This window comes from Apostichopus japonicus, chromosome 10, assembly GCF_037975245.1.
Source record: "Apostichopus japonicus isolate 1M-3 chromosome 10, ASM3797524v1, whole genome shotgun sequence".
Taxonomy (NCBI): Eukaryota; Metazoa; Echinodermata; class Holothuroidea; order Aspidochirotida; family Stichopodidae; genus Apostichopus; species Apostichopus japonicus.
This window is the reverse complement of record NC_092570.1, coordinates 9,559,168-9,578,448: the sequence shown is the minus strand read 5'-3', so window position 1 is coordinate 9,578,448 and position 19,281 is coordinate 9,559,168. Positions and strand designations below refer to the sequence as shown.

Genomic DNA, 19,281 nt, shown 5'->3' with positions numbered 1-19,281 from the left:
ACAGTGTACGACTACTGATTATTACCAAAGATAACAATTCAAATGATCACACTAGGATATCTCCTTAAATTATTTCACCAAGTGAAAAGTTAATTAGCCGATAACTAACAAGTTGATTCAATCTTCCCCTTTTTCCACCCAGACACTTTTCCTGTGGAGCATTGTGGTCAAATGGAAAGACAATGGCCTTGGCATCAAAAGGTTTGCACCCGGCCAAATCATCACATTGTGTCTACATTGCCGGCACGGTAACTTGTAAATATAGTGGTGTCATGCACCCTATGGGAAATCCCCCAGGAGATACAGAGGTGTGGTACATTGTAGTGCCCTGGAGAAACTATTTCAATTGTGCACACATGGTTGTGTGGGTGTGACAAGTTACTTCTGACCAGAGGTAACTGTTGTAAAGTATTGGAAGAAGACCTTGATTTGTGCCTACGGTACAAGTCAGTAAAAAATTATTTTCCGAAAACAGTACAAAATTTTCGACTTTTACTTTGAACAATATTTGAAATGAAAGTTGATGAGTGAGGCTAATGAAATACACTGTGGTGAGACATCATTATCCAAAAGAAATTAAATTTCTCTGGTTAATTCTGGTAAAAAAATCTGTTTCAAAATACTTTTGGAAAATACAAACTACATCGTGCCTAGGCCTACTTTGACTACTGTAGCAGTTTTTACGGCTTTCTAAACATTTTAAGACCACCAATAATGTCCTGGCTTTCTTCAAATTGATCCGATTCCACACGGAATGCTTCAGTTTTCTTTTATAAATTTCCTACAAAGCAATCTTAGAATGTTTCATTATAATATCATAGCAATCCATCCTGCCATGAGAAGGACGCCACCATATGGCATAAGCGGCACTGGTGTGGCATCGCTGGTAAATGCATAATAATATGCAACACCGCAAAAGAGGGTCATACCAGTGGCCATGAGAGAACCAACCTGAAAGTAAAAGATAACAAAAGGAGACGTTATGTTTTCGAGTAACAAAATGAAGATGTCATGTTTTCAAGTAACAAAAGGAAAGGAGACGTCATGTTTTCAAGTAACAAAATGGAGAAATCATGTTTTCAAGAAACAAATTGGAAACATCATGTTTTCAAGTAACAAAAGGAAAGGAGACGTCATGTTTTCAAGTAACAAAATGGAGACATCATGTTTTCAAGTAACAAAAGGAAAGGAGACATCATGTTTTCAAGTAACAAAAGGAAAGGAGACGTGATGTTTTCAAGTAACCAGATGGAGACATCATGTTTTCAAGTAACAAAAAGGAGACGTAATGTTTTCAAGAAACCTGAATTCTAGCCAATGTAACGACAAAAGTGAAAATGTGATACCACTAGGGAAGTTCATGGTAACAGAGTACATGTTGCAATGTGTAACTGAACTTTATGTGTAATCACTACAAACCTACAGTAACACACTTAGAAGGATTAAATAAAGTCAAAGAAGTTAGCTGCAATTTATTTAACCACTGACAGTTGCATCCAAGCTTCCATATTGTATTTAATGCTTCAATTTATGAAACGTTTTTTATTTTCTATGCAATTATAATATGGAAGATTTGCATCAATTGTTTGACTAAATGCTGCTGGTTCACTCAGTTGTTATCTTCAAGCCTTTGAGGACTATATTACCAAGCCAGTCAACGCACCTAATCCAAAATGCCCGCATGTTTAAGCTGTTTTTATGGCTATGCTGATCCATTGTCAAGCTAGATCTAAGTCAACGATTCCCCATTTCATTAAAGTAATTGTACATATATGATACCGGCATGAATTGAGCCCAAATCACATTTTTAAATTTGATAAAGAGTAAAACCTTTAAACCAGTGGTAAAGTGACAAAGTCTAGGTACTTAAGAAAGAGGGACTTGCACTCATACTTTTGAAAAGTTACAGAGAAGTGGGACTCAGTCCACAAGGACTTGAACTGGGACCGGGATGTGCTGGACTCAACTACGACAAAAATGCCAACACAAAATGCAGATTTTTACAAAGGTATGATCGGTCAAACTGGACTTTGTAAATTGCCCTTGCTACTCTACAGTTGGCCCCATAGGGATCTTCAAGAATTTCAATACTTAGGCAATCTTTTGTAAAGTAATTGAAGTCTCAAACTAAAGTACAGTTTATACTTAGTACTACTAGTATACAAGCACTCACCAGCATTGGTCTTTTGGTCAGTGTTGCAGCCATCATAGCAACTGTATGAGCATAGTGGTACTTACTAGCCGTTTCATAAACCTGAAGTTCATGTTCCTTTCCTTCTTGAGTTCTCAGAACTGTGAAGATAAAATAAAACACAAATTATTTTGCTATTTTTGAAAGCAAAAAATTGGGAGGCAACTCTTTATTTGCATAAGGTGGGGCTTATTCGCAGGGCAGCCCTGCGAATAGCCAGACACATACACCTTATTCACAGGGCAGCCCTGCGAATAGCCGGACAAAAGCATCTTATTCACAGGGCAGCCCTGCGAATAGCCAGACACATACACCTTATTCGCAGGGCAGCCCTGTGAATAGAGACACAAGCATCTTATTTGCAGGGCTGCCCTGCGAATAGCCAGACACATACACTTTATTCACTGGGCAGCCTTAGACTGGGTTAACGGGCTCAGTAATTTTTGGGGCTGTTCGAGTTTGCTTTTGGGGCTATTCGAGTTTGCTTTTGGGCACCAGCTATCTTTTTGAGAGTCTTAATTGGGAGCCTCTATATTTTGAGGAATTTATTGGCCTTTGGGATTCCTATCTTAATGCTGTTAGGATTGGTTTTGGGAGCCTAGGGCCTTAAGATTGAACCAGTCTAGCATTAGTACCGCCAACATAAAAATGTCATCCCTCGATCATTTTCACCTTTGTTTTTGCAGAGTGACTGCTCATTTGCATGTAAAGGTGTGGGAGGTGGGGGGGGGGGTGTCACACCTTTGACCATATCGGCTTTCAGGCAATATCGGCTTTTGGGGAATCCCAAGATAAGCTCCCTTAAAATAAACTTTTAAACTTGAACTGATGGGGCTCCAAAAATTAGCTTATGAAGTGGCTAAGACTACTTGGGCCTAAAGGGTTGGCTTTTTCAAGGCCCCTGGTATCAATAGCAAAACCTAATAATAAACCTATTTTCAAAATCGTCACAGCCCTGCGAATAAGGTGTCTGTGTACGTTATTCGCCGGGCTGCCCTGCGAATAATCACTTCGTTTGCATAATTGTATCATAACATAAATATCCAGTTTATGATATGCCCTACCATACATAAATCTACACCGACACAGATTATACCTGTAGCTGAAGTTTTACCTTAGTGAACCAGAAAGCCAGTTGGCTTTGTGTTTCCATGCCATATAATTTGCTCAAAATTCCATGTATCTGATTGATGTAGAGCAAGTGAATTAAATTAGTCTAGGAATTAAGTGAGAGCCAGAAAAGATCAAAGATGTTCATTTTTTATTTGTAGCACTCACTTGTGGACACCAATCAATTAATTCACTGGTAAGGGTTTTACAGTACAGTATTTTTATTCCAAAATGTTTCTGAAAGTTTACCAAACTATTTTCACCAACAGAAATCATAGCATAGTAGCACTCACAGATTAATTGTAGCCTTAATTTTGGAGTTAAGATGTTTATAAGGATTACATACTTTGGCACATGTTGATGTGACCTTTGACCTCTACCAATTTCGATATGGAGTTCTTACACTGGTTCAGCTGGTTCTACATAATAAGCATATCCATACTTTTTGAGTTATCATATTTACAAGGTTTTACAGACTTTGACTTATATTGATCGCAAATGACCTTTTGACCTCCACCAGTTTCAGTAGGGTTCTTCTTCTCACCAAGCATCAAGTATGAAGTTCAACGAAGGTGTACTTTTTGAGTTATTATGTTTACAACATTTCAGACTTAGACCCCAAATGACTACTGAACTCACAGAAAAGAATAGGGTTCTTGTACTCAATATGACGGATGCACATAAGTATGAAATTAATCCACCATGATCTTTTGACATCACATAGATTCCATCTGCCTCCAGCAAGGAATGAAAAATGACCAATGTAATTTGAGTAAGAATTGTGTAAACAGCATTGGACGACCTTGGGAGTCAACGTTCATTGTGAAGGGTTGGTTAGGCCAGCCCTACTACTGTAGCCTACAGTACAATGGTTTCGAAAACTTACTCGTATCTGAGTTTTGATGTAACTTGAACACTATAATTTATACCCACCGTGTGCCCCGTACGTTCCACAACATACAGCCGAAACTCCAGACAGACCTGCTAATCTCACAAATATATACCCGGATCTACTGGCTGCCATTGTACCACTTGCGTTTGAATATATCGCAAACGGTGGTTCAGAAAATTAGATATATTTTGATTAAAAATTGGCTGTTTGCTAGCTTCGACTGCCAGGTTAACAGTCCGGTTGTATATTTTTGTTACAGAGACATACGTGACCACAAGACAGGTGATGTCAGCTGACTTTAAAGTCCGTTCTGTTTGGTGCATGGCAATGTTATAATTCATAAGTATACTGGAAAAGTGACCATACACCAAGAATACAGCACACGGCGTGCCTCAAATTCATGACCCAGTAAGTATCACTTGCAAAAAAAACTGAAAGAATGAGATTCAACCTAGTAACAATCGACTTTTTACTTTTTAATTTGCCTAAATATACAGTATGGAGTGTATTTATACAGTAAACTTGCTTGATCTTGAATTTGGGTATAGCATGTTTACTCACGTTCCAAACTTACCTAGGGCCTACGCAATGTATGGTAGTAGTTACACGAAATAAACAATGTGCAGTAGCATGGTGGGCTCATAATTGACGCACTTAAAGCAGCATTTTGCGTCCTTTTCAATGATTTTTCTCAACCTCGCTGACTCCACTATGCCATAACGACATACATAACTAGCTTATCTATTTAAATCTTACTTCAAATGGTGGCATAAAAGTCAAAAAATTTGCAACTTTCAGCTTTGTTTTTCTCCAAGATATTTTCCGTTGGGATCCAATAAACCTCGCCCATAATATGAATATTTAAACACTACGAACGTCATTGACAAATACGTAATACAACACCAAGCTTGATTTGTGTACAGTCTATATGGCAGTTGTACCAGGGAGTTCCATAACAACTCCCTGGTTGTACCAACGCAAGGCTTGAATCTATTTTTAGCAACGGCTCATGACTAAACCTGCATCTCTGATTGATTGAATTCAAACTAGTGGGTTTGGGGGAACTGTATGCGATTAATTTTAAATGTGGAATTTTGTCGTGGACACCTTTCTCATTATCTGCAAATATCCTTAATTTCTCGCCAATTAACGATGTTGGCAGGGAAAAACTTGGCTGATATCTTAGTTTGCTGTTATGTGATTGATATGTAAAAAACTCGATGGACATGTCAAAAAGTAGAAAACGGCGACCAAACGCAAAATGCTGCTTTAAGGATTTGATCAACGATATCTATCAAGGAATAATCCAAATCACTCAACTGTATGTGTTTTTCATATGTGTAGTTCCTCAGAAATGTTATGATTTCAAAATATTTAAGGTTCTGTGCTTATGCACCGTACAATTGAGCAGAATTTGACCACAAAATGTCTGCCGTGTCAAGTTCTTTCATACCCCTAACTTGACACATTCGTTGTTAAGCTAACTGTAGTGTAGGCCTTAGTATACATCCATTGACTTAAGATGCTGTTTGCTATGCTCTGAGCACCTAAGCTCAGACTGGTCAGGTTCCAGAGAGCAGTGTTATCATATTGAGACAATGTTGGTTATTTTTAGGGAGTAAGATTTCCAAATGCCCAAAAAATGTGCAAAACTGGTTGGAGGGTGTTAAAAGCTTAAAAAATACCACAATTTGGTCAACAAATAGCTGAAATGGATTCAAACTCATAAAATATGTCAGTCTGCTTGACTGCAAAAAGTTTAGGTGGCCTGCTGTATTGTTGCTAGTAATAATTGAAGGTGCGTCAATTACGGGGGTGCGTCAATTATGAAGCCTTTACTATATGCTATACAGTAAAGATGAACTGTAACATTAGGCCTAATACTATGCCCCAGTAAGAACTACGTAGATCTAGGTCATCCTAGCCTAAAATTTCGCATTTTCGTTCATCACATAATTCCTTGCTATTGCATATAAAGTACTATCATTTTCACTCCTAGCCTATTCCTAATTGTCATAAAGTTGCTACTTCAACAGACTTGTCCAATTAGCCTAAACTTCAAAGTATAAGTAACATAATAAAATTTGTTCACTTTTCAATACTGGTACATGATTACTGTGTCTAACTTCTAAGATAAATCCTCTGGGCTTGGGGAAAAATTAAAACAATTGTTTTTCAATGCTATTGCAAGACAGCCACCACTTTTTAAAGCTTAGTCTGGTTAATTTATGCCACAAGTACGTGTTAGTAGTCATAAAGTAATCACTACAGTATAATATCCATCAATAAAGATGTCACTCTTGCTTATTTACTCGATCGCATGTTAAATAAGAAATACTTACTTTCCTGATGTGGGAAAATATATCTAGGCCTTAAGATTTTAGAGCTTGCCAATGGAGATTAATAAGTTATTTTTTTAATCATTGAGCATTGCTTCTATGGGGTGGAGGTCTAGTCTAAGAGTTTGCAGACAGCTAGTTTAGCAAATACATACCCTTGTAAACCTAGCTTTGGCCAGTTTACTCGGTAAAATAAATTTCAAATCTAGGTTGCAACAGCTACGAAAAGATGAAATTAGCTGATTCTTTTGTTTTTAGGGTTGAGTACAGAAAAATAGTACTGCTTTGCATTTGTTCATTGCAGGCTAGAAGGAGAAATATTCTCAGTGAAACCTGCCTCATGGCTATCACATCTAGAATATATAATTGAGTTTATCTAATTCTAAAGAGCACTATGTGGCCATTCCCGCCCCCCCCCCCTCCCAGCAAAGCTGGCTAAATCGGTCATGTTGATTACCAATGGCATAATATTCTACACAGTAGTTCACTATCTGGACATTATATGAAATGAAAATAGTTCATACAAAGGCCTTTGTTCTGGTGTACATATTTGGACAGGAGTACAGTAGCTCTAAGAAATCTTCATACAGTACCATTGAAATATACATTTAGCATGCATACATACATGTTGCAACCAACGAGTTTAAGAAATCTGGAGGATTCATGTCAATTGGGCGCGCGTACCATGCATGGAGGGTCATGTGATGTGTTCCAGGGTGGTACCAAACTGATATTTCTCTGTAGCAGTTCGAGAATAGTGTTAGTGACTTCGTGAAAGATTTGCACCAAGACGGATCGGACATGGGAACTAACGGCGTAAGAAGGTACTGGTACTTCATAGCTAATGTGCTAACGTTAGACATGCTGGCACAGAACAAGTACAGATACATTGGGCTTGCAGCGGGAAATGTCCATGTCGATGTCTGAATTGTATTTCAAGAACGATTTTTTGTCGAAAAGGATTGTTTAACTGGACGTGTTGCTGTGGGGAAATGTTTAGTTCAGTGCAACCACGAAATTCTCCATGGAACAGAGCCTAATGCTGCTCGACGGGAATATAGCTATCACGTTAGGCTACAGGCACGGTTATTGCTAGGTAACGGGTGTCGTCTGCTGCTCTAAGCACGCATACACATTTACGTACTAGTTGGGTGAAATCATCATGCGTAATGGGGAGAGTAATATATTAGTACCACCCTGGAACACATCACATGACCTTCCATGCATGGTACGCGCGTATTTACTGCGTGAAAGTTCCTCCAGATTCATTAACCTCGATGGTTGCAACTAACAGATACTTTTGACTTCAATTTCAGAGGATGGATAAAAAACAATCACCATATAAGAAACAGAAATATTTTCATAACCAAGGTCCAAGCACGAGCAAGGACTTCAATTCAGAACGTAGCAATGACCTGTACCAAGAAAGATGTAACCTGCCTATCTATTCAGCTAGGGCTAAGCTCATCACTGAGATTAGGAAAGCACAGAACTCTATCGTGATTGGAGAGACCGGCAGTGGGAAGACCACTCAGATTCCACAGGTGATGATCTCACAATTTTTGAAACATAACTATCACAATTTATCCTCAATGAAGCTTCTTTATGAGTGTTAATTAATAAACGGGATAACCACTGCTACTATTAAAGCATCTATAGATCTGCACTCATTGTTTATCAATGACATTGTTGAAGGTGCATATATGTTGCAATTGGACATTGTATTTTGGAGGGGGGGGGATGGCTGGGGCCCGGGGGGTTCACTCAGACCAACCTACATTAAGTGATATTTTGATAATTGGGTATCCCTGAATCTACCGAAGAGATCTTTGTGATCTCAATGATTCATTGCTCTTAGTAACAAACTGTATTTTAATACCAATATAAACAAATGACCAAAAACGTTTATGTCCCATATGTAGAATACAGTGCTTTTCTTGTTGTGTTTCCTTAGTGGCAGCCATTCCACGTTGTTTGTCTAATTTCATCATTTAACCTTATGACAATTTGTGATGGACTTATTTTTTTATTTAACTTACGTAAAAGTATTGATGATCCAATGATTATAATGCTTCCCACTGTGGATGAAAGTGCAATATCAGTCTTCAATCTGAAATATGATGGTGCCTGACAGATCAATTGCAGAACCATGGTTGATAAAAACTGATTAGTTTTCTCTGCTAAACTTTACATAACATCATATTTTCTATCTGAAGTATACAGTGCCGGGAGTTCAGTGCATGTTCTTTAGTCGTTCATCGTGCACCGTTCTCCATACATGTCAAGAAACAAGATTTGATTTGATTGATTGTCACTGTGACTGTCTCATTTATAGAAAATATCAGTCTAATAAATTGATACAGTACGTCTCTGTTGTTCTTACAGTATTTAATGGAAGCTGGAGTTACCAAAGGAAAGGTTATTGCATGCACACAGGTAACATTAAATTTTCTCTGAATTGTGTAAACATGCTATTTATTCTATGGAAATGTGCTCAGCTTGAAACAAAATTGTGACCCACCAGTTTAGAGCAGAGATTTTATTCAGAAACACTTATAGAAAGGAAGACAATTAATTTAAGGGGGTATCATGTTTCTTTCAAGTATGTCTTAACATACAGCAATATGGCAATACCAATAGAAATTTAACCAAACACAGATGCATAATAATTTTCAAGAACGATTTACATGTCAGAATCCGGAATACTTTGAAATTTCTTCTCTTGCTAATTTTGGCAAATTAATATTGGGAGGTTAATATGGTTCCCATGAATGAAGGTTACAGTAGGTCACATATGTGAAATTATTGTCACTAAATCATGCTTGTTGGTCATTGTGCAGATTAGTCATTTAGATGTGGTTTTTTAACCAGTGAAGATATCAGTGTGTGGAAAGGACAGAAAATGTTTTCAGAAGGTTGATATGGAAAATGACCGCAATGTTTCAAAAATTTCAAGAACAATTTATAGCAGAAATCAGATTTTTATATGTTTCGAGAATCACACTAAGGAGCATGCAACACAGCAATGACAGTACTTATAAACGAAAGAAAGTTGAAAATGTTGCTCCATATCCTAACTTTTCTCACATATGCAAAGGCAACTCTGTTGCTTGTCACATGTGATCTCATGAATATGTATGGCATTTGAAAACTGGAATCAGAATCAAACAGTGAGTGCTGGCAAATTAACACAGAGTGGTATCAACAAGTGACACCTAATTTGACTTTCTTTAATGTTACAAGCATCCTCGTTGATCAACTAATTTTATTGGTCCATATTACAGCCAAGACGAGTTGCAGCCACCACAATTGCTGCAAGAGTAGCAGCCGAGATGGGAGTACAACTGGGAGATACGGTACCGAGACATACCTTTTACTTTCATTGTTTCCTGCCCACACTAATCTTGAACAGAAATATAAAATCTGTACAGCAGTGGGCTGTTAGTCCATCTTGATTCTGAGACATACCTTCTATTTTAATTGGTTTCTTGCCCACACTAATTTTGAACAGAAACCTAAAATATCTACAGCAGTAGGTTGTTAGTCCTTCTTGAATCTGGTAACACTGTAGGACAAAGCTTCCTTTGTTCACTTGGCAATGCTTACTTGATATTTAAGTAAACCTTTTCAAATAACATCTGTTACATCATATGCTTTTTAAGATTCCTTTATAGTTCTTAAGCTTTTATGTTTCCTGTTGTTTACATGGTTTTATGTTTTGAGGAGAGATGTCCCATTTTTTTTATTGTTATTATAAAAAAAGATAATCCATTTTCAATTAACTTCAAATGCTGGCCAGATGGGAGAGGTTATGATCCTGTACTTCAAAGGATTGACATCAGTATCAATATAATGTGGCTTCCATTGATTGTCTGCACTGTGTGGTTACCAGTATCAATGAAAGGCCAACATTGGTACAGTATTATATGTTTTTGTTGTTGTTCAAACAAAAATAAACTAAACTACATGAAATGAAATAATTTTAATACCAGCACTGTAAAACTGGCAGAAGTTGGATTCACACACAATTTACAGATGTCTCTTTGGTCTCACAATTGTTTCAGTACATAGGACCAAGCAAAAGCAACTCTGTTAAAGACATGTATCCTTTACAGCCCTATTTCCTGTAATATTTCCTGTAAACTTTGACCCACAGGTTGGATACACTGTGAGATTTGATGATACTACATCATCGCAAACAAAGCTGAAGGTGAGATTTCTAGAATGTGATAAAGAATTTTGTACACAGAGTGCATGATGGTGTTCTTAAGGGCATCATTTGAAGACTTGCCCCAAACCGCATGCCGGGCATTGAAAAAGTTAACTCTCCGTTGCTTGCAAATGGCGTTTTCTTCTTGTCGCTACGAGATGCAGACAGTAATGAAACGTGATACCTTGTTATCTTTTATCTAGACCTGAGATGTCCACGCTGCTATTTACAATATTTTGTGGGTATTGACCGTAGCTGTATGCATTGACTGTACACTAGTGTCTAATTGCAGAGGGGAGCAAGCTGTGTGTATTTTCTGGGATCAATGGTGGTGTCTAACACTTCTGTTACACCTCATTCGAAACTAAGTCAGATTACCGGCATGAGACGTTTCTTTGTGCGCGAGTCTTCACACCCTTTAAGAGCAGCATGTTGCCATTACATCATGTGCATAAATTGACATGATTTTTAAATTTCAAAACCCACCAAATAGTATTTTATATATTTGCATATTGTTAAGAAGACAACAACCCTTTTCAGCTTTATCGCCATGGTGATGTAATACACTCTATTCTAGCCCTCAAACTTTAAGAATTCATGAATACTTCTGACACTAAAAAAAAAAAAAATGACATGTTGTCACTGTTAATTTAATATGAATACCATGCTGTTATATTCCTCTCACATATTATAATGGCATCCAATTCAAACTGAGTAACTCCTTGATGATTTCTTAATTTGAAGGAAAAGTTTGGATGATGATGAAGTTCACTTTAATATCTATGATGAAAGTTTTCTACTCTTTTACTTTTTCTTCCTTTATAGTTTATGACAGATGGAATGCTTCTAAGGGAGGCTATTCTGAATCCGCTTCTATCAAGGTTAGTCTATTTGGTTAGTATGGTTAGTATATATGGTGGTGGTAGTGGTAATAATGGTGTCAGCAGTGGTAGTGACAGTTACAGCGTTGTTATGACTTGAGTCAGTGACTCGACTGAAGTCTTTGCATGCAAAAGACTCGAGGTGCCTAGGACACAGAACCAGACCCAACGCTTACTCTTCTCGAGGTAAATGAAAGACTTGACTCAACTTGATATGCAAATGACTCAGCTCAGCTCCAATCTTTGATGCCTTTGGATACCAATCGACTGGAGACTCACTTGACATTATGGGACTCTATTACAACACTGGGGGTGAGAACATATTATGTTATATCCCAGTGATTACAATGTGTAATCTTCTTGTTGTTCTTTTTAACCATTAAAAGAAACATTGCATAACAGATGAGAGTGTACTTCCATTATTTCAGTGGTATTATTTTTATATTTTTTCTGTGATTCATAAAAGAATGTAAATGTTCTCAAATTTGATTTCCATTCTTTGCTTTACAAAGCATGAAAGCTCCTTAAAATATTTTTGTATTCCTAAAAATCCAACAGGTATGGCATTATCATATTAGACGAAGCACACGAACGCACGGTTCACACTGATGTACTGTTTGGCATCGTGAAAGCAGCACAGAGACAACGACAAGTTGACAATAAGAATCCACTCAAGGTATGACTTCAGCAGAATACATTGTTAGTTTTAACGAAAATGAAAACATTGGATGACAAAGTGGCATAAGGGACCGATGTGATTTGTTTGTGGAAGATGAGTTTGCCAGAAAGTGGAAAACAAATGAAACTTGTTTAGCATCCTCCATCCATCCCTGTCCAAATTTGAGAAAATTTTACCAAGGGAGAACAATTGAACCACCTGCCCTCATTCCTCTCCATTCTCCCTTCCTCCCCATCCCCCTTCCCAACCCACTTCCCCCATCTGGGACGTGGTTTGTCAAACAGCCAGGGGTAGTTTTTTTTTTATCTAGGGGGATTTCACATTTATTGTCAACATGAGACAATTGTCCAAAATTACCTGTGTCTTAGCGCAAGACTGTTTACATTGGTACACAAACTCTGCATTACTTTTACAGAGTCCTGTACTTCTGTGACCTACTGTAAGCCACCACTTGCACTCAAATTCACCTCTAGATTTTCAATTTGGTATATTCATTGTCAGGTATGAGAGTACCAATTTCCTAATGCTAATACCTCTCTAAACTGTACTCCAATATCATGCTCTCAAAGCACTGGTATTGACAGTACAAACAGTTCCTAACCTTGATCTGCTAGAAACATGGTATTCATACTGCTCATACTGACGATACCAGTGGACGTAACACTACAGTATAGAGAAAAAATTGTCACAACTGGGTGGAGAGTACATCACATGTCATGAATATTCAGTAGGTGAGGTGCCTGTAGTGTATTACACAGGTGGAGTTGGATTGAGTTACTAAGCTTTTTCAACTTTAATCTTCACATATTTTGATTTCTTGATTTCAGGTAGTTGTGATGTCCGCCACCATGGACGTCGACCACTTCTCAAACTACTTCAGCAAGGCACCTGTGCTGTATGTACAGGGCCGCCAACATCCTATCCAGGTAAATAAGAAAGCTATTCTTCATAGAAAGTTACCAATTGGAGATACATAGACATCTGTTGTATGTATGTGTGTATGAATGTATGTATGTATTTTAGATCCTCCTGCAAGCAGGACCTTGCATAAAAGCCTCATTGGCTTATCAAAGCCGCAAGCTGACCGAAGTCAGTCTCTTACATTCGTATTTAACTTCCATGATTATGAATTGTCAATTGTCAACAACTCTGTAACTGGACGACATATATGTGTGACCCTTCTTATCTGAATACTTGAAGGCAAAGATCTGATAAAATATGTGTGTTGAATTTCATTTTGTTTGATAATTAAAAAACCATAAATGCAAGTAATTCTGTAAATCGTCTCTTTTTTCCCCGCCTTATGTACAGCTTATGTATGCAAGCAAAGCACAAAGTGACTACATCTATGCTGCTCTGGTGACCATTTTTCAAATTCATCAGGAATATCCAGCAAAGTAAGTAGTTAAACTCTCGATGTTTGTGTCTCAATGACAATAATCATCCCCTTGAAACCTCTGTCAAAGATATTCCTTGGTCTGGCATGATTACTACAATTCAAACATAAACATTTGCCGAGTAAACGTAAGACCTTGCAGCCTAACATGGTTATCTAAATTTTCTATGATATAATCTGTTTATAGCCTAGGCTTTATACTAACATGCTTATTGTACAACCTTCTACATATCTACTGTACCAAAGGAATTTTTGAAGCATCCTTCTAAGTTGAGATTGACATAATCTTCAATTCTTCATCATTTCTTTCACACATTACTTCTCTTCAATCTGTTAAGAAATGGGTGTTGGGGATATTGGAATGGGGCGTGATGCAAGGGGAGGGGGATGAGGGGCTGGGAGAAAAGAGGAGAGTTGCAAACAAGCATTAGTTCAACTGTTTTCAAGTGTTTTTCTTGTTAACAAGAGTTCCTTGTTAAAGCACATAAGAAAGTAAAACTGCTAAAATAAATTTTAGTTATTTAGATCATTTAAATGGCAAGTTGAGTTCTGAATTTGTAATACTTATATTGAACAAAGGCTTAATATCTTTGTTCAAGACTATAGATAAAATAATACAGTAACAGTAGCGATTTATTTTCAAGAGTGCCCTGACCTCTCTTCGAAATTTTGTTTGCACTGTGCAGACTTTCAATGTTATGAAAGTGTCAGAAAAGAACACAAATGCCATTGATAGACCTACATGGTATTAGGTGATTACTTTTATTAAGGTATCTCATTTTACTTTGCACCTATTCCTAATACTATTCTAACCAGCCTCTTACTGTTCTAACCAGCCTCTTACTGTTCTAACCAGATCTCAAAATCAGCATATTTCATTACATACTTGCATATTTTCTCCTACAGCGAAGACATTTTGGTATTCCTTACTGGCCAAGAAGAGATTGAGGGAGTCTCACGAGCTGTTACTGATGTTGCCAAGGATCTTCCATCAGGTAAAATTTCAGTCCCTAGTTAGATCTTTTACCCCTCCTACTGCCCCCCCCCCCCGCTCCTTTGAACTTAAACAAGTGGAGCAATTAAAGGTAGAAGTAAATAATTTAGTACTAATAATTTTGTGAACCAAGATCTCCAATGCATCATTTTTATTAAATGGAAGAAATTCTGGATTTCAACATGAAAGCCTGACAATTGCTAAGATTACATCTCATCTTAAGGATATGTGTCTTAAGTAACTCACAGCAAACTACACCTAGTTGCAAACTATAGAAGGTACTTGTTGCCACCCTCCTTCCTTTTCCACCAAATTCTTTTGAAATTAAATATATTCGTGAATTACTTCCTAAATGAGCATCCTTTAAGTTCTATGTCCAAACTCCAAACTATCCTCCAAACTTAAAATTCGTTTTTATATTTGTCTGTGTTTAGAGTCTCCAGGTCTAATTGTATGTCGACTATATGCTGCCTTGCCACAGGCCATTCAACGGAAAGTCTTCCAGACAACTCCAGTGGTAAAGTATAAACATAGTCAATTTAGATTGCTTTTCTTGGCACTGAAAGCTTCTTAGAGTATTTCTGACCTTCCTCTATTTAACGAAGGTTAAGGTTTGAAATTTGTCCCAGTGTTTCGTGACAGATTAGGACAGGGTGTGGTTGGATGGGGAGAGTGAGGTAGGTCGGGGATTGCCAAGTTGGCTCCCTAGACTTCCCCCTATGTAGAAAGATATTCAATTCCCAATCTCATGTGTTGCTAAGTATTTGCGATCTTGTTCCATCATTCCAGGAGAGCCTTGAACTGAAATAGATGAACTTTTAGCTCGCAGTAATTTTCAAATAACTCTACTCTTCTTTACTTTTACTTTAGTATACTTGACTCTAATCTTATATACTGTACTTTATTTTTACCTTACTTTACCATGCTCTACTCTACTCTACCTTACCCAAACCTAAGTTGACATTTATCCTATACAATGTTATTTTGACCTTGCCATGCTCTACCCTACTATACTCTACCTTACCCAACTCTAAGTTGACCTTTATCCTATACTATGTTATTTTGACCTTGCCTTGCTCTACCCTACTCTAACTTACCCAACCCTAAGTTGACATTAATCCTATACTATGTTTTCTTACATTGCCATGCTCTACTTTACTCTATCTTACCCAACCCTAAGTTGACATTTATCCTATACCATGTTATTTTGACCTTGCCATGCTCTACCCTACTATACTCTAACTTACCCAACCCTAAATTGACATTTATCCTATACTATGTTATTTTGACCTTGCCATGCTCTACCCTACTCTAACTTACCCAACCCTAAGTTGACTTTTACTCTATACTATGTTTTCTTACATTGCCATGCTCTACCCTACTCTAACTTACCCAACCCTAAGTTGACTTTTACTCTATACTATGTTCTTTTACCTTGCCATGCTCTTCCCTACTCTAACTTACCCAACCCTAAGTTGACTTTTACTCTATACTATGTTATTTTGACCTTGCCATGCTCTACCCTACTCTACTCTAATACCCAACCCTAAAGTTGACTTTAACTCTATACTATGTTATTTTGACCTTGCCTTGCTCTACCTTACCGTACTCTCCTATAATTTAATGTACTCTACTCTAATTTTACCTTTCTTTACTTTACTCTACTTAAATTTTACTCACCTGTACTCTTCTTTACTCTAAGCTACTTTACTTTTACTTCTCTTTACTTTACCTAAACTTTAATCAATATTTCTTTGACCCTGCCTTTCTTTACTCTATCTACTATCTTTTTTGCCATTAATATACTTTTACTTTACTGAATTTAACTTTACTTTTACTCTACTTTACAAATGAAATGCAACCACCTGCTTCAAAGTCAAGATAATGATATAATCACCAAAACCCGATGATGAGCTAATCTGCCAATTGTAGGTGAAATCTTTGATAACAAAGAAACCATTGATACTACAATAGTTTTCTGTTCAACCTTTCTTGTCATGCATAAGAGTAAACACAAAGTATCAAATTAGGAGAGCAGAGAACTGAAATGTTTCGTACGACATTTGATTCCAGACACTTTGAATTGTTCAACTCTATGATCTCCCTTTCCTCGTTGGTCTTATAGGGACAGCGGAAGGTCATCCTAGCCACTAACATTGCAGAGACGTCTATCACCATCCCTGGAATTAAACATGTCATCGACACAGGGAGAGTGAAAGCAAAGTAAGAGGCATCACTTTAATGTGATTCACACATTCAATGACCTTAAATTGATAGTATCATTGATTGGCATAAGAGCTGCCTTTTTTTTTGGTGGGGTGGGGAGGAAGGAGGGGGAGGGGTCAGGGGGAGGGGTGTTATGGTGAGCTACAGACTTTGTATGTCTTATGAGTCTGTGATTGAGGGGGGAGGGGTGTTATGGTGAGCTATGGATTTTGTCTTATTAGTCTGTGACTTGGGGAGGGCTCAAGGGGGTGTTATGGTGAGCTATGGACTTTGTATGTCTTATTAGTCTGTGACTCGGGGGGAGGGGTGTTATGGTGAGTTCTGGTCTTTGTATGTCTTGTAACTCTGTGCCGGAAAAGGCATTTTTATGATGCATATTTTCCTTATCCTATTAAAGCTGTTTGTTTTGTCCAAGTCAGTAGTTAATCAGTATGAGAGATGTTATTGCTTTGACATTCTGTTTACATAATATTTACATGGATCTGATAGCCCAAAGCTGATTGCTTAAAGTAGCAAAACTTATAAAAATGTTTAGCATCTTCAGGTCATATTAACCACATCCTCATAGAATTTTGTCATCACACCATAATGAATGTTTTAGATAGACAATGTTGTGTTAATACTTTTTCTAACAGCAGAATAAGTGAGGTCATCAGAGCAATGAACTGAAAAATTATCTTCTCTTTTTTTTTTTTAATTATATTATATTTTGATCATTTTTCCAAAGTGGAAAATAATATTATAAAATATTCATATTAATGAAATTCAAACTTCATTAGAATGTTGACATTCCAGATATATGACATTTCAAGGATAAATCAATAAAAATGATAATAGTCTGGGTAAAGTCAAACTGCCATGATGACATCACATACCACCTACTGTGTATGATTCACTTACTGGAAGAAATTTTAGCCAGTCCAAATAGGTTATATTCAAGTAACCATAATCTTGAATTAGGAACAAGAAATTGAGATGGGGGATTTTCAATTAGCATTTAACAGTCTGGAATATTTGTCTCTTCAATATAATGTCTGCCACCAGAGTATCCTTTTCTGGTGTGAACTTATTACCATAGCGACCATGGGGCCCTGTAGACTAGGCTGGTTCTGAGCTTGCTCAGTGGTGGTGGCAAATGCAGTCATACGATTGGCTTTCCCAAGACTTGGCTCTTCCCAGGGATAGCTTGAAGGTTTTCTAGTGATTGGTACCTGAAATCTGAAGATCTTACAAAGTGTACTAAAGTCAAATAATAAATAATTTTTGTTCAGCAGTATATTCCTTGGCAGCTATCTGATATTTGCATGTTAGGTTTGGAGATCCCGCCCTGAGCCGTTACACGATACTGTAAACCCCTGAGAGTTATCAGGTATGCTTGGTGATTGTACAAAACATATCTTATACCACCAGCACATTTGTTGCTCGCCTCCCCCTTCCCAAGCTTTGGTCGATGGGGACTAGTACGTTCCTGCATTAGGACAATACACCGTTTGACATTTTCCGTTTCATTTGCAGGAGCTACGTACCTGGTAGTGGCGTTGACATGTTAAAAGTCCAGTGGTTATCACAGGCTCAGGCTTGGCAGAGGACAGGCAGGGCCGGTAGAGAAGACAGGTAAAGATTTATAATTTCAATGAAAAGCTTATCAGTACCAGTTGTGGATTCATTTGGGGGGGGGGGGGGTTGTAGCAGTGGACACCCCTTCTTGTGCTAATAACTCCTTTGTCAATTCTTGACTTACTTTACATTGGAGCCGGATTCAAGACCATGTGATACCTTTGGCTCCAGCTGCTATTTAGAAACACTCAAAGCTAACCCTGCAATGCCTACTGATGCAATTCAACACTGTACAAAAACTTGTGAAATTACATAATTACTTGACAAAGCTATGAATGTAATAAAGTGTAACTTTAAGTTGTAGCATCTGGAGAATTAATATTAAATGGTATATATAAATTGTATAGAGACTACCAATACCATGGCTTCTGTTTGCTTCTAACTAACATGATTTGACAAAGGTGTTTTGTAACTATGCAATTTTATGTAGAACAGGAATTTCACAGAGGCTACCAATACCATATATGTTTCTAACACTCTTGATTTGGCAAAGGTATTACGTAACTATGCAATTGTATTTAGAACAGGAATTTCACAGAGGCTACCAATACCATATATGTTTCTAACACTCTTGATTTGGCAAAGGTATTATGTAACTATGCAATTGTATTTAGAACAGGAATTGCACAGAGGCTACCAATACCATGGCTTCTGTATGTTTCTAACTTGATTTGGCAAAGGTATTACGTAACTATGCAATTGTATTTAGAACAGGAATTTCACAGAGGCTACCAATACCATATATG

The 19,281-nt window shown here is 37.4% G+C and overlaps 2 protein-coding genes across 2 annotated transcripts in view; one reads left to right on the top strand and one right to left on the bottom strand.

Annotated features, from left to right (window-relative positions):
- Positions 1-12: 12 nt before the first annotated feature.
- Positions 13-4,369, bottom strand: LOC139974806 (transmembrane protein 256 homolog). Its single transcript, XM_071982242.1, has 3 exons — positions 4,235-4,369; positions 2,174-2,292; positions 13-951 (listed from the first exon to the last, which is right to left on the bottom strand). Exons 1-3 carry the CDS (start codon positions 4,323-4,325, stop codon positions 808-810), a joined length of 354 nt encoding a protein of 117 aa, XP_071838343.1. The 5' UTR covers positions 4,326-4,369; the 3' UTR covers positions 13-807.
- A 91-nt stretch (positions 4,370-4,460) lies between these two features.
- The window catches only part of LOC139974805 (ATP-dependent RNA helicase DHX33-like), a 22,314-nt gene continuing 7,493 nt past the window's right edge, over positions 4,461-19,281 (top strand). Inside the window, exons 1-13 of the mRNA XM_071982241.1 lie at positions 4,461-4,601; positions 7,849-8,076; positions 8,918-8,968; positions 9,817-9,888; positions 10,689-10,742; positions 11,568-11,623; positions 12,182-12,299; positions 13,130-13,228; positions 13,614-13,699; positions 14,605-14,693; positions 15,127-15,209; positions 16,818-16,915; positions 18,434-18,532. Of these exons, the coding sequence (XP_071838342.1) occupies positions 7,852-8,076; positions 8,918-8,968; positions 9,817-9,888; positions 10,689-10,742; positions 11,568-11,623; positions 12,182-12,299; positions 13,130-13,228; positions 13,614-13,699; positions 14,605-14,693; positions 15,127-15,209; positions 16,818-16,915; positions 18,434-18,532 (1,130 nt within the window). The 5' untranslated portion in view covers positions 4,461-4,601; positions 7,849-7,851. The remainder of the gene's footprint in view (positions 4,602-7,848; positions 8,077-8,917; positions 8,969-9,816; positions 9,889-10,688; positions 10,743-11,567; positions 11,624-12,181; positions 12,300-13,129; positions 13,229-13,613; positions 13,700-14,604; positions 14,694-15,126; positions 15,210-16,817; positions 16,916-18,433; positions 18,533-19,281) is intronic.

Excerpts from the sequence above, each read along its gene's own strand:
- LOC139974806 (XM_071982242.1), bottom strand. The coding sequence starts at position 4,325 with ATGGCAGCCAGTAGATCCGGGTATATATTTGTGAGATTAGCAGGTCTG. Across the intron at positions 2,293-4,234 it reads TGGAACGTACGGGGCACACG|TTCTGAGAACTCAAGAAGGA; the intron begins GTGGGTATAAAT and ends TTATCTTCACAG. Across the intron at positions 952-2,173 it reads TGACCAAAAGACCAATGCTG|GTTGGTTCTCTCATGGCCAC; the intron begins GTGAGTGCTTGT and ends TTTTACTTTCAG.